This window comes from Penaeus vannamei, chromosome 24 (assembly GCF_042767895.1).
Source record: "Penaeus vannamei isolate JL-2024 chromosome 24, ASM4276789v1, whole genome shotgun sequence".
NCBI classification, from domain to species: Eukaryota; Metazoa; Arthropoda; class Malacostraca; order Decapoda; family Penaeidae; genus Penaeus; species Penaeus vannamei.
The window spans coordinates 724,951-737,450 of record NC_091572.1 but is presented as its reverse complement, the minus strand read 5'-3'; the positions used below and the strand labels follow the sequence as shown (position 1 = coordinate 737,450).

General features: G+C 37.0%; 1 protein-coding gene across 1 annotated transcript; it reads right to left on the bottom strand.

Annotated features, from left to right (window-relative positions):
* Positions 1-9,292: 9,292 nt before the first annotated feature.
* Positions 9,293-10,470, bottom strand: LOC113821840 (uncharacterized). The gene is made up of 2 exons (XM_070138778.1): positions 10,330-10,470; positions 9,293-9,829 (listed from the first exon to the last, which is right to left on the bottom strand). Exons 1-2 carry the CDS (start codon positions 10,468-10,470, stop codon positions 9,293-9,295), a joined length of 678 nt encoding a protein of 225 aa, XP_069994879.1.
* Positions 10,471-12,500: the final 2,030 nt, after the last annotated feature.

The window sequence follows — 12,500 nt, the reverse complement described above, 5'->3', positions numbered from 1 at the left end:
GGGGTTCACGCACCCGAAAGGACCAGGTCGTACAACTGTACTTCCTCAGTCTTTGAAGAATTCCCGAGTTCTTTTTTGTAAGATGTTAGTCAAATTTCGAAAATAAGTGAGGAATGGAATATATTAATTTATAATCCTTTAAACGTCGTGAATGAAAGACAGGAACCCATTTAAATGAATTCAGTTTAGATAGTGTCATCTTCACTTATTACGGTTTAAGTGCTTTATGAACGAGGTTATCAATCCAAAGTTTGCCTTTTGTGAAATATTGAAGGGACACTAGTGTAAAGAAAAACGTATAAATTTATACCTACGTTTCGTTAGAAAAAAGGGCACACGTCTGTATTTATTTGTTTGGTCGTTTTGCATACATATACTTACACAGACGCCTTGTATGTATATGAAGCATACTGAAGTTTGAACATACATATACACACATATATATCCATATATACATATATATTAAATGTGTGTATACATATATCCCTGTGTGAGAATGTGTTTATACATATGTATGTATATATATGTATGTGTCTCTGTGTGTTTGTATGTGGTACACACAGGCATATATAAACTTTTCATAAGATCCAGTCTTATGGCTGTGACATTGCTTTCTTCAGAAGGACTTTGGTTCTGGCAGGAGGAGACTTGCCCCGAGTGGATGTCCTTCCTTTTGATCTCAGGCCCTTTGGCCAGGACTCGAACTCCTGCGCTAGGTGACCAATCGCGCGCGTTGCCACTGCACCACGGCGGCTGCATATATATATATATATATATATATATATATATATATATATATTATTAGATTTACATACATGAATAAACACTTACATTTATACATATAGGTATATATAGACGTAGTTATACATATGTGCATGTGTCTATATATACAAGTGGATGTATGTATGTATATATACATATATACATTTATACATTAAATATACGTTTGTCTCTACATACATACATATTTATACATGTTTGTTTTTACATACACACACATAAGCACAGTGATGCACGACCACTTACACATGCAAACGTATTCAGTCACAATACATGTATTGTATATGTATATACATACATGTATACATGATTAACCGATCGGCCATGTTGAAGGACGAAATTCCAAAATTGGGGAGCAATTACTCTGATCTCTAGCTCTAAAAGACCGGAGATTCGGTGCGGGAAATCTCATGCCATAGACCAGTGGTTCCCAAACTGTGGGCCTTGGCCCCCTGGGGGGCCATTTAGCAGAATGCAGGGGGCTAGAATCTGAGGACAGGATGTGTGGAACTTTCTTGTGCACCATATTATTGAATTTCTTTAGTATCATTTCATAAATGTCTTTATTGCTATTTCATAAAAGAAGAAAAAACTTGCATGGAATCAATAAAATTACAGGAATTGCTAGACTGGTTCATATATGGACCTAATGTGTAGGACTGTAGTCACTGTAGTTATGGGTTATGCTTAGCGGTGGGCCATGGGCAAGTATCATGTATTAAAAGTGGGAAACGACCAGAAAAGGTTTGGGAACCACTGCCATAGACCAAAAGGTGGCGCTGTCCATTTCCCTTCAGAATGACACCGATGGAAGCAAGAAACTGAGCTTCGGTTTTACATATCCTGAGATTGGAATCTTTCCTTGCAAGAGAGAGAGGGGGAGAGAGACCCAAAATCGGACCAGCAGTCTTATCTCTACCAAGTGGAGACAACATCACGTAAAATGAAATGTAAGTAGAAAGTGGGGGCGGGTACAGTGCAAGTGCCAAGTGTGTGTGTAAAGGGAACAGCAAATTTATTATGGTAAAGAGACTGGGATAATTTGGCACGACTTAATCTAAAATCAGTTTTACTATCATAAATAATGAAAATGTCAGTTCATTTAAGCAAAATCTTCCTTGAATGTGACACATTCTATCTACGTTTCGATATGGGCACCTGAATCCCTGTTAGCATTTTTTTCCATCAAAAGAAATTGGTTATATACAGTTGATATAGCATGGTGTGATAAGTGAGCTTAGAAATGGGTAATTGAATGTGTCGTTTTAAGATAAGATTAGTTATATGTAATAGATCTCAAATCTATTATCAAAAAGCTGATAATTTACTCGAAAAAAAATATATATGGTAAATATGAAATACTTTATATCGTCCATCTTATATTCTTAACATAGAATTAAACTACGGTATTTTATTTCAATGTGACTATTTATCGTCTTTGACAAAAACAAAATATTACAGGATTATAAAGAAATTCTCCATTATCTTTTGTAACCTTTATTCTGTTTCGCAGTGAACTGCTATTCCATGATTCAAAAGAGTTCCCCAATTTTGCGAATCCTCCGACGAGTGGCTAGAAAACCGGCGTGTGCAAACCGAACTATCAGCCATTAGTACAGAACCATCTTCGGAAGTCCCGCTTCAGTCCTTGCCTGACCTCGTCCTCATCCCCTGTAGCCGTAGCGGTAACCGGCGTAGTAAGGATAGTAGTGGGGGTAACCGTGATAGTATCTGTTGTAGTAGTGAGGGCGTCCGTGATAGCTGTAATGAGGTTGAGGTTCGGGTTCCGATTCGACTGATCTCTTGTGGTGGCTGTGGTATGTGTGAGGGTAACCGTAGAAATTGGTGTGGCGGTACCCAGAGTAAGGGTAGCGATAACCATGATGGTATCCATGGTGGGGATGAGCATGGTGGATTACTTGATGGCTATAAGGATTGGTGGTGTCCGGGTCAGCTGCTGGTTCCGGGTTGGGTTCCGGCGTGGAGTCAGCTGAGCGCTTTGTGAGGCCGTGAACTTGAGGAGCCACGAAGGTGGTGCCAGCTGGATGGCTGGCCACTCCATAAGCGTGCAATGGGTTGACATGGTGGTGGCGGGGGTAGTGGTGGTAGGAGTAGTGTCGATATGGGTGGTGGTGGTGGTAACGGTGTGGTTCGCGATCTGCGTGCGCTACCACGGCCACTGCCAAGCACACCAGTGCGATTGCCTGGAAAATAGTTCCTGTATTATCGTTCTAATACCTAGAAATATTAGTTTTCGCTTAAAATATCCAATTCATCCTTTTGTTAATATGGATTAGTGAGTGATTATTGTTCAGTTTTGCCTTATCCAAGTTTTTTTATATTGTAAATGAATCAATTAAAGGTCTATTATTTCAGTGATCCCATAATCATTATCCCATATTATTTTTATCAATAAAAACGAAAAGGGTGCAAGAAAATAAAATGTTCCACACAAATATATACATATATGCACACACACATATATACACTGAAATAATAGGCTTATATCAGTTTCTGTTTATGGAAATACATATTTATATAAAAATAATGTGAATGTGTGGTTGTGTCTGTGTTAAAGAGTATGTATGGATATATGCACAGAAGTGTTGATTCATTTTCAGACAGATATAACGACTTACTGCAAGCTTCATGGCTGGACCTCTTCTTGGCTCACCGAGGACGCTGTGTCTGCTGACTGCTTGTGGAAGCCGCTTTATATACGGCTCCTGTGCGTGGCCTTCGACAAGCAGGGGTTCACGCCCCCGAAAGGAACAGATCGTACAACTGTACTTCCTCAGTCTTTGAGTTCTTTTTTGTATGATGTAAAAATTAAATTACGAAAATAAGTGAAGAGCGACTGGAATATATTATTATATAATCCTTTAAGAGTCGTGAATGAAAGATGGGAACCCATTTAAATGAATTCAGTTTAGATAGTGAGTTATCTTCACTTATTACGGTTTAAGTGCTTTATGAACGAGGTTATGAATCCAAATTTTGCCTTTTGTGAAATATTGCAGGGACACAAGTGTAAAGTTAAGAAAAACGTATAAATTTATACCTACGTTTCATTAGGGAAAAAAGGGCACACGTCTATATGTATTTGTTTGGTCGTTTTGCATACATATACTTAAAAGTTTTGTATGTGTATGATGGGTATTGAAGTTTCGACATACATATATACACACACATTTATATCCAATTATACATATAGATCAAAGGTGTGTGTATACATATATCTGTGTGTGAGAATGTGTTTATACATATGTGTGCATATATATGTATGTGTGTCTCTGTGTGTTTGTGTGACACACACACACACATATGTAAATTTTTCATGAGATCCAGTCTAATGACTGAGACATTGCTTTCTTCAGAAGGACTTTGGTTCTGGCAGGAGGAGACTTGCCCCGAGTGGATGCACATCCTTTCGATCTCGGGCCCTTTGGGCAGGACTCGAACTCCCGCGCTGGGTGACCGATCGCGCGCGTTGCCGCTGCACCACGAAGGCCGCTTATGTATATAGCTATACATACATATATATATATATATATATATATATATATATATATATATATACCTATGCCTACACACACACACACACATACACACACACACACACACACACACACACACACACACACACACACACACACACACACATATATATATATATATATATATATGTATATACATATGTATACATACATATATATACATAGATATATGCATATCTATGTATATAAACACATAGGTAAACATATGTATATGTGTCTATATATACAGGTGGGTGTATATATGCGTATATATACATTTACATATACATGCGTATGTGTTTATAGATGCATATATATATATATATATATATATATATATATATATATATATATATATATATATATATATATATATACACATATGTGTGTGTGTGTATATGTATATATATATATATATATATATATATATATATATATATATATATATATATATATATATATATATATATATATATATATATATATATATATATATATATATATATATATACATAAACAGTGATGCAAGATCACTTACACATGCAAACATATCCATTCAATATATATTTATGTATGTATATATATACAAGTATATATGTGTGTAGAGAACTGAATGTTGATAGCAAAGTGTTAATGAAAGTATACTATTTTGGTTAACCGATCGGCCATGTCGAAGGACGAAATTCCAAAATGGAAGAGCATTCACCCGACACTCTGCTATCTAGCTCTAAAAGACTGGAAATTCACTCTAGAGGGTAAGGTGACGCTGTCCAGTTCCCTTTTGAATGACACCAATGGTCTCCCCATAAACACATGGCACTCGGAGTGATAACTGAAGTTGACGTATTATATTTGTTTCGAAAGGATCACCTGAATCCCCGTTGGCAGTTTTTCCATCGAGATTAATTAGTGATTATATTCAGGAGATTTAGTAAAGTGTGATGTTAATAAGTATATGATCTTAAAAATGGGTAATTTGATTTATTGTTTTCAGATCCGTATTGGTTTTATGTAATATATCTCAAATTTAGGATCAAACAGTTGTGTTGTTGATACCTTAATTGGAAAAGATAAAAATAGTAGATATACAGTATTTCATATCGTTCATCTTATATCCTTAATAAAGAAATGACTTTACAGCATTTCATTCAATTGAAATTCTGAAATTTCAACGATAAGATAAAAACAAATGTTACAGGATTGTAAAGAAATTCTCCATTATCTTTTGTAACCTTTATTCTGTTTCGCAGTGAACTGCTATTCCATGATTCAAAAGAGTTCCCCAATTTTGCGAATCCTCCGACGAGTGGCTAGAAAACCGGCGTGTGCAAACCGAACTATCAGGCATTAGTACAGGACCATCTTCGGAAGTCCCACTTCAGTCCTTGCCTGACCTCGTCCTTATCCCCTGTAGCCGTAGCGGTAACCGGCGTAGTAAGGATAGTAGTGGGGGTAACCGTGATAGTATCTGTTGTAGTAGTGAGGGCGTCCGTGATAGCTGTAATGAGGTTGAGGTTCGGGTTCCGATTCGACTGATCTCTTGTGGTGGCTGTGGTATGTGTGAGGGTAAGCATAGAAATTGGTGTGGCGGTAGCCAGAGTAAGGGTAGCGATAACCATGATGGTATCCATGGTGGGGATGAGCATGGTGGATTACTTGATGGCTATAAGGATTGGTGGTGTCCGGGTCAGCTGCTGGTTCCGGGTTGGGTTCCGGCGTGGAGTCAGCTGATCGCTTTGTGAGGCCGTGAACTTGAGGAGCCACGAAGGTGGTGCCAGCTGGATGGCTGGCCACTCCATAACCGTGCAATGGGTTGACATGGTGGTGGCGGGGGTAGTGGTGGTAGGAGTAGTGTCGATATGGGTGGTGGTGGTAACGGTGTGGTTCGCGATCTGCGTGCGCTACCACGGCCACTGCCAAGCACACCAGTGCGATTGCCTGGAAAAGAGTTAATGTGTTATGATCATTCCACGCCTAAAAGACTAGTTTTTCATTGAAAATATAATTTTCATCCCTTTGTTATTTTGAAAAAGCAAATGATATTAACAATCCATTTTTCAATAAAAGCGAAAAGGGTACAAGAAACTGTAATGTTACATACGGACACACCTGTATATATATATATATATATATATATATATATATATATATATATATATATATATATATATATATATATATATATATATATATATACATGTATGTATATATATATATACACATAAAATGTGTGTCAGTGTGAAAGGATGTATGCATGGGTATATGCAATGAAGTGTTAGTTCTTCGTTCTCTGAAAGGTGTCATGACTTACTGCAAGTTTCATGGCTGGACCTCTTCTTGGCTCACCGAGGACGCTGTGTCTGCTGACTGCTTGTGGAAGCCGCTTTATATACGGCTCCTGTGCGTGGCCTTCGACAAGCAGGGGTTCACGCACCCGAAAGGAACAGATCGTACAACTGTACTTCCTCAGTCTTTGAAGAATTCCCGAGTTCTGTTTTGTAAGATGTAAAAGTCAAATTTCGAAAAGAAGTGAGGAATGACTGGAATATATTATTATACAATACTTTAAGAGTCGTGAATGAAAGACAGGAACCCATTAAAATGAATTCAGTTTAGATAGTGTCATCTTCACTTATTACGGTTTAAGTGCCTTATGAACGAGGATATCAATAAAAAGTTTGCCTTTAGTAAAATACTGAAGGGACTTTAGTGTAAAAGTAAAAACCTTATAAATTTATACCCAAGTTTAGTAAGAAAAAAGGGCACACGTCTATATGTATTTGTTTGGTCGTTTTGCATACGTATACTTTCACGGACGTTTTGTATATAAAATATATATTTATGATGCATATTGAAGTTTGTATATATGCATATACACATATATCTGTATATGCATATACAGATATATGTGTGTGAGAGTGTAAACATATCTCCGTGTGTGTTTGCGTGTCAGAAAAAAAATATATACATTTGTATATATATATGTATGCGTGTGTATCTGTGTGTGTGTGTGTGATACACATACACACACATATATATATATTCATATGATCCGGTTTTATGGCTGTGACGTTGCTTTCTTTCGAAGAACCTTTTGGCAGGAGGAGACTCGCCCCGAGTGGATGTCCTTTTGATCTCGGACCCTTTGGGCAGGACTCGAACTCCCGCGCTAGGTGACCGATCGCGCGCGTTGCCACTGCACCACGACGGCCGCATATATATATATATATATATATATATATATATATATATATATATATATATATATATATATGTATGTATGTATGTATATATATACATATATATATATATACATGCATATATACATACATATATATCTTCTTAGATTTACATACATAAATAAACACTTACATTACACATATAGGTATATATAGACGTAATTGTACATATGTGCATTTGTCTATATATACAAGTGGGTATATATATATGTATATATACATATATATATTTATACATTAAATACACGTTTGTCTCTACATACATACATATTTATACATGTGTTTGTTTTTACATACACACACATAAGCACAGTGATGCACGACCACTTACACATGCAAACGTATTCAGTCACAATACATATACTGTATATGTATATACATACATGTATACATGATTAACCGATCGGCCATGTTGAAGGACGAAATTCCAAAATTGGAGAGCAATTACTCTGATCTCTAGCTCTAAAAGACCGGAGATTCGGTGCGGGAAATCCTATCTCATGCCATAGACCAGTGGTTCCCAAACTGTGGGCCTTGGCCCCCTGGGTTCCATTTAGCAGAATGCAGGGGGCTAGAATCTGAGGACAGGATGTGTGGAACTTTCTTGTGCACCATATTATTGAATTTCTTTAGTATTATTTCATAAATGTCTTTATTACTATTTCATAAAAGAATTTAAAAAACGCAATAAAATTACAGGAATTGCTAGATTGGTTTATATATGGACCTAATGTGTAGGATTATAGTCACTGTAGTTATGGGTTATGCCTAGCGGTGGGCCATGGGCAAGTATCATGTATTAAAAGTGGGAAACGACCAGAAAAAGTATGGGAACCACTGCCATAGACCAAAAGGTGGCGCTGTCCATTTCCCTTCAGAATGACACCGAAGGAAGCAAGAAACTGAGCTTCGGTTTACATATCCAGAGATCGGAATCCTTGTAAGAGAGGGAGAAGGAGAGAGACCCAAAATCGGACCAGCAGTCTTATCTCTACCAAGTGGAGACAACATCACGTAAAATGAAATGTAAGTAGAAAGTGGGGCCGGGGTACAGTGCAAGTGCCAAGTGTGTGTGTAAAGGGAACAGCAAATTTATTATGGTAAAGAGACTGGGATAATTTGGCACGACCTAATCTAAGACCAGTTTTACTATCATAAATGATGAAAATGTCATTTCATTTAAGCAAAATCTTCCTTGAATGTGACACATTCTATCTACGTTTCGATCTGAGCACCTGAATCCCTTTTAGCAGTTTGTCCATCACAAGAAATTGATTATATACAGTTGATATAGCATGGTGTGATAAGTGAGCATAGAAATGGGTAACTGAATGTGTCGTTTTAAGATAAGATTAGTTATATTTAATAGATCTCAAATCTATGATCAAGGAGTTGATAATTTACTCGAAAAAATATATATATGGTAAATATGAATTACTTTATATCGTCCATCTTATATCCTTAATATAGAATTAGACTACGGTATCTTATTTCAATGCGACTATTTATCGCCTTTGATAAGAAAATATTGCAGGATTGAAAAGAAATTCTCCATTATCTTTTGTAACCTTTATTCTGTTTCGCAGTGAACTGCTATTCCATGATTCAAAAGAGTTCCCCAATTTTGCGAATCCTCCGACGAGTGGCTAGAAAACCGGCGTGTGCAAACCGAACTATCAGCCATTAGTACAGGACCTTCTTCGGAAGTCCCACTTCAGTCCTTGCCTGACCTCGTCCTTATCCCCTGTAGCCGTAGCGGTAACCGGCGTAGTAAGGATAGTAGTGGGGGTAACCGTGATAGTATCTGTTGTAGTAGTGAGGGCGTCCGTGATAGCTGTAATGAGGTTGAGGTTCGGGTTCCGATTCGACTGATCTCTTGTGGTGGCTGTGGTATGTGTGAGGGTAAGCGTAGAAATTGGTGTGGCGGTACCCAGAGTAAGGGTAGCGATAACCATGATGGTATCCATGGTGGCGATGAGCATGGTGGATTACTTGATGGCTATAAGGACTGGTGGTGTCCGGGTCAGCTGCTGGTTCCGGGTTGGGTTCCGGCGTGGAGTCAGCTGATCGCTTTGTGAGGCCGTGAACTTGAGGAGCCACGAAGGTGGTGCCAGCTGGATGGCTGGCCACTCCATAAGCGTGCAATGGGTTGACATGGTGGTGGCGGGGGTAGTGGTGGTAGGAGTAGTGTCGATATGGGTGGTGGTGGTAACGGTGTGGTTCGCGATCTGCGTGCGCTACCACGGCCACTGCCAAGCACACCAGTGCGATTGCCTGGAAAATAATTCATGCATTATCATTCAAAAACCTAGAGAAACTACTTGTTTTCGCTTAAAATATACGGGTCATCATTTTCATAGTTTGAATTAGTGAATGATTGTTGTTCCGTTTTGTCTTATCCAAGTGTATATATATTAAATGAATCAAACTTTTAAGGCCTATTATTTCAATGATCACGTAATCCTTGTCCCATAATATCTTTATCAATAAAAACGAAAAGGGTGCAAAAAATTATATATATATCTTAAACACATATATATATTCATATATGCACATATATATAATAATAGGCTCATATAATGAAATATATATATATATATATATATATATATATATATATATATATAATGAAACAATAGGCTTATATCAGTTTCTGTTTATGGAAATACGTATTTATATAAATATGTGAATGTGTATGGTTGCGTGAAAAAAATGCATGTATGGATATATGCACCGAAGGGACGATTCATTCTCTAACAGATATAACGACTTACTGCAAGCTTCATGGCTGGACCTCTTCTTGGCTCACCGAGGACGCTGTGTCTGCTGACTGCTTGTGGAAGCCGCTTTATATACGGCTCCTGTGCGTGGCCTTCGACAAGCAGGGGTTCACGCACCCGAAAGGAACAGATCATTCAACTGTACTTCCTCAGTCTTTGAAGAATTCCCGAGTTCTGTTTTGTAAGATGTAAAAGTCAAATTTCGAAAATAAGTGAGGAACGACTGGAATATATCATTATATAATCGTTTAAGAGTCGTGAATGAAAGACAGGAACCCATTTAAATGAATTCAGTTTAGATATGGAGTCGTCTTCACTTATTACGGTTTAAGTGCTTTATGAACGAGGTTACCAATCCAAAGTTTGCCTTTAGTAAAATATTGAAGGGACTCTAGTGTAAAAGTAAAAACCTTATAAATTTATACCCAAGATTAGTAAGAGAAAAGGGCCTTCGACAAGCAGGGGTTCACGCACCCGAAAGGAACAGATCGTACAACTGTACTTCCTCAGTCTTTGAAGAATTCCCTTCTTTTTTTGTAAACGTTAAAAGTCAAATTACGAAAATAATTAATAATACCTGGAATACATTATTCTATAATCATAAAGAGTTTTGAATCAAAGACGGAAACCCATTTAAATGAATCCAGTTTAATTACGGTTTAATCGCCTTATGAACGAGATCCTCAGTCTAAAGGTTCCATTTTGTGAGATACTGAAGGGACTTTGGTGTGAAAGCAGAGAAAAGCGTGAGTTTATACCTATGTTTTCTTAACACAAACAAGGACATACGTGTGTTTGTTTGGTCATTTTGCATACACATTCTTACAAACTTAAAATTGAACATATAAATGCACACACAGATGCACAATCACACACACACACACACACACACACACACACACACACACACACACACACAGATATATATATATATATATATATATATATATATATATATATATATATATATATATATATATATATATGTTTGTGTGTGTGAATGTGCCTGTACAATATATATACACATTTGTATATATATATATATATATATATATATATATATATATATATATATATATATATATATGTATGTATGTATGTATGTATGTGTGTGTGTGTGTGTGTGTGTGTGTGTGTGTGCGTGCGTGTGCTTGTGTGTGTGTGTGTGTGTATTCCGTACATATATGCGCATATATACATACACATAAATACATATACATATGGCTATACATTTACACACACGCACATACGCACACGCACACGTAAAGACGCACAAACACGCACACGCACTCATGCATATAAGCACAGACTTGCAATTTGTATAAGCGAACGTATTCAATCACATTATACATATGAATATACAATTATATATAATGATATATAGATGTCAACAGATATATATGTAGATATATAAATGTATATACATACATATCGATATCAATATTCTCATGTAAGCATGAGGTTACATATGTATAACAATATGTCTATATTAAAATATGTATATGAATATTTCGATGTTATAGAGATGCTGCCATAGTCTCCAGTGCATTTCAGATCATAAATATCCGAGAGAACTGAATGCACATAGCCAAGTGTGGTTGTTAATGAAATATACTATTTTGGCTAACCGATCGGCCATGTCGAAGGACGAAGTATCCTACACTGGAGAGCATTCACCCGACACTCTGCTATCTAGCTCTAAAAGACTGGAAATTCACTCTTGATGGTAAAGTGGCGCTGTCCATTTCCCTTTTGAATGACACCAAATTCAGCAGGAAACTTAGCATCGGATTCATTTATGCGGATGAGATTGGAATCTCTTTTGTGTGTGAGAGAGAGAGAGAAACTCGGTCACACTAACATTCTTATGTTTACTAAGTGGAGGCAACAATATCACGTAAAAGGAAATGTAAGTGGTAAGTGTACAATGCAAGTGCCAAATGTTTATGGAGGGAAAAGCAAATATCTATGGTAGAGAGACATAGTTTGATGTTGCTCAACAAAAATAAATTTCATTGTTATAAATAAGGAAATTGTAAATACGAGTAAAATCTTGCATACATTAGATGTATTTTTTCATTACTTTAAATAATAAGATTTTATTTAGCTGAGCAACATCAATTTATGCCAGATACTCTGCCACAGATATTTGCTGGTCCCTCCAC